Raw genomic sequence first — 2,721 nt, forward strand, 5'->3', positions numbered from 1 at the left:
GTTAGGCTGAAGCACAGAAATATTAAGTGATTTTTCCAAAGCCACATATCTTATGTAGAGGACATGAGATTCAAATCTCATTAAGTAGGACCCATGACCTTAACCATTATTCTGTATCTTTTCTTTCTAGGCATGATAATTAGAAACACTGGTACTGTACTCAGCCATTCAGTATAACTTATAGCATTGGCTAGGGATGTCTAAGCCACAGCTGTAGGAAATTGCAACATTTTCCTCTATGTTAAGCAGCTTATATGGAAATGAAACTCACAACCTTGACATATTTAGAACAGGCTCTAAGCAACCGAACTAACCAAGCAGCATAAGAAGGTCAAGCTATTCAATAAGACGCTGTTACAACAACCTTGACTACCTAAATAAGCTTTGCATAGATCTCTAAGCCAGAGACCTATTTATGTGGTGACTAATGAAGATTCACATTCTCTTTCAGTAAGAGCTGTCTTGAATGTGAGCTTTGAGTTTATACATTTCATTGTGGTTTTGGAGGACTGGCCCAGCTGGCTGCTGGGTTTGATCCTATGCCTATAAATCCCCAGTCAGTTTCATGAAACATCTAGCTTCTGATGATAGGTGAGGAAGTAGGGAGAGGAAATTTCTAAGCAACAGGTAGAAGCTAAGACAACACCAAAACAATGTCTGTACCTAAGTATATTACACTTAACAGTCACTGCTTTTCATAAAATTGTAGGATCGCTTTGTAATAGATAAAACTACTGAGAAAAATTATAAATCTGAAAAGGACCCCCAGAAAGGCTATTTTCCTGAGATCCTACATGCAAATGAACCCTTGGCCTAGATTTTTTTTTTCCCCATAAATATTTAGTCATTTCAGTCCTTCCTGTATGAGCAGGGATGCTTTTCTGCCCTTGGTCAAATTTGTTGTACCGGAGAACTGATAACCTAGCTTAGCTGTGCTAAGCATTGGCTGTACTTTTATCAAGACCAGAGAGACATTGATCATCTTGGGAATGGAGGGACATTTGTCTCTACCTTTCACAATAGTGTTAGGTGACCAAGAATTAGAATTAGATTGTATATAAGAGTGAGAGCAACAAAGTCCATTTAAGGTCTATCGAGAATAAAGTTTAATGTTAAAGAGATTAAAACTCAATTCTGGAATTTAGAAGTCTAGATTAAGATGAATTGTGAATATTTTAGCAGTGGTTAAAAAGAAATTATCATTGTATATGAAATAATATTTTAAAGAAAAAAGTGTTTCATTTGAATAATTAAATACCATATTCAAATTAAAAGATGAAAATCTCTCTATACCATAACATACAAATGCTTACCTGAAATTTTAAGTGAAGAAGAATCTATATGTAAAGACCCAGTTTCACCATTTAATTTCTGATGTAAAATCCTTTCAATCCTTTCTTGAAATTTTGCTGCTTTATTTTTAAAGTGGTATGTAAACTTCAATACAGTATGTATTACCACATTCCTTTTGGCTCGGCTGTGAAACAGAAACAGACAAATAAATTATGCTTTTATTACTGAGCCTTTATCATCCTTAGAGAGTCATTCTATACTTTGTTAAACAGAGCCCCTGACAGCTATTCCAGTTCCTCACAAGGGCATTGAAGTGGCACTTCATGGACATGGTGAATAGTAAAGAGAGTGTGATTTAGACTCAAAGAAACTGAGTTTGTATCGTAAATTCATCATTTGTCAGCTCCTCGACTACAGAAAGCTATTGGCATTCACTGTACTGAAATTTCCTCATCTTTATAATGGGGATGTTAATATTATTTATTGAGTTATTATAAACACCATGTAAGATAATATATGGAGATATTTTGAAAATCTTAGAGTATTATGTAAAAATTATTTATTAATATAAATGTATCTATGTCACCATTGGGGCCAATTGGAGCTTGGTGTTGCCCTAACGGTAGTGGGGAGGGAAAGGGATAACGATGGCACAGACATGTAGTTAACATTTTTCCTTGGTTCTTCCTCAAATGATGCAGTGAAAAATTGCAGGTTATTGAGATTTAATAGTTTTATTAAAAATATGTTTTAGAAAGACAAAGTACTCCCCAAGGAGACACATAGTCCTAGCGTTGTAACCAACACAAAGGGTCCAAAATGGCTTACAAAAGGGCAAAAAAGCCACAAAAGGCCAATGAAAAGAGAGAAAATCCAGACGGGCAAAAAGGGGCAAAAAGAGGAGCCAGAAAGGCAAAAAGGGAGGAGAGCCCAGAAGGACAAAAAGGACCCAGAAGTGGGTATGTCTGCCTTATATTTGGGCTATGACAGGTGGTTCCGAAGGTGTTAGGTAGCTAGTCAGACATGAGCGACAGGGGAACAAAGGAACAGGGGCCCGACTCTGTAACCATAGAAACTTCCCTTGAAGACCTTCCTTAAGGACTTCCCAGAAATATCTCCCTTTTAGGGTTATAAATTACTCCAAATCCTAGAGCACAAAGACCATAAAAAGTGCTGGCCTAAATCTGCTATGAACACATGTGCAGAAAGTACCGCCCCTAACTTCAGTCTCATTATAATCTCATGACTATGCCTGGAAGTTCATGAATTTAATTATGACAGACTGAATTCTGGGTACACACATGCTCACTAGGCAAAGTTATTGCCTAGTGTCAATCAAGCATCAGTCAAAATGACCTCACTTGCCAATCACCTAGGAATGCCTTTGGAACTACCCATCATGGCCCAAATATAAGGAAGACATGCCCA

At 37.0% G+C, this 2,721-nt stretch overlaps 1 protein-coding gene across 1 annotated transcript in view; it reads right to left on the reverse strand.

Moving 5' to 3' along the window:
• LOC105292464 (transmembrane protease serine 11C-like) overlaps positions 1 to 2,721 on the reverse strand; it is a 67,790-nt gene that overhangs the window by 26,018 nt on the left and 39,051 nt on the right. Inside the window, exon 5 of the mRNA XM_011360679.1 lies at positions 1,314 to 1,477. Coding sequence (XP_011358981.1) covers positions 1,314 to 1,477 — 164 coding nt within the window. The remainder of the gene's footprint in view (positions 1 to 1,313; positions 1,478 to 2,721) is intronic.

This window comes from Pteropus vampyrus, unplaced genomic scaffold (assembly GCF_000151845.1).
Source record: "Pteropus vampyrus isolate Shadow unplaced genomic scaffold, Pvam_2.0 Scaffold57, whole genome shotgun sequence".
In the NCBI taxonomy this organism is placed as follows: Eukaryota; Metazoa; Chordata; class Mammalia; order Chiroptera; family Pteropodidae; genus Pteropus; species Pteropus vampyrus.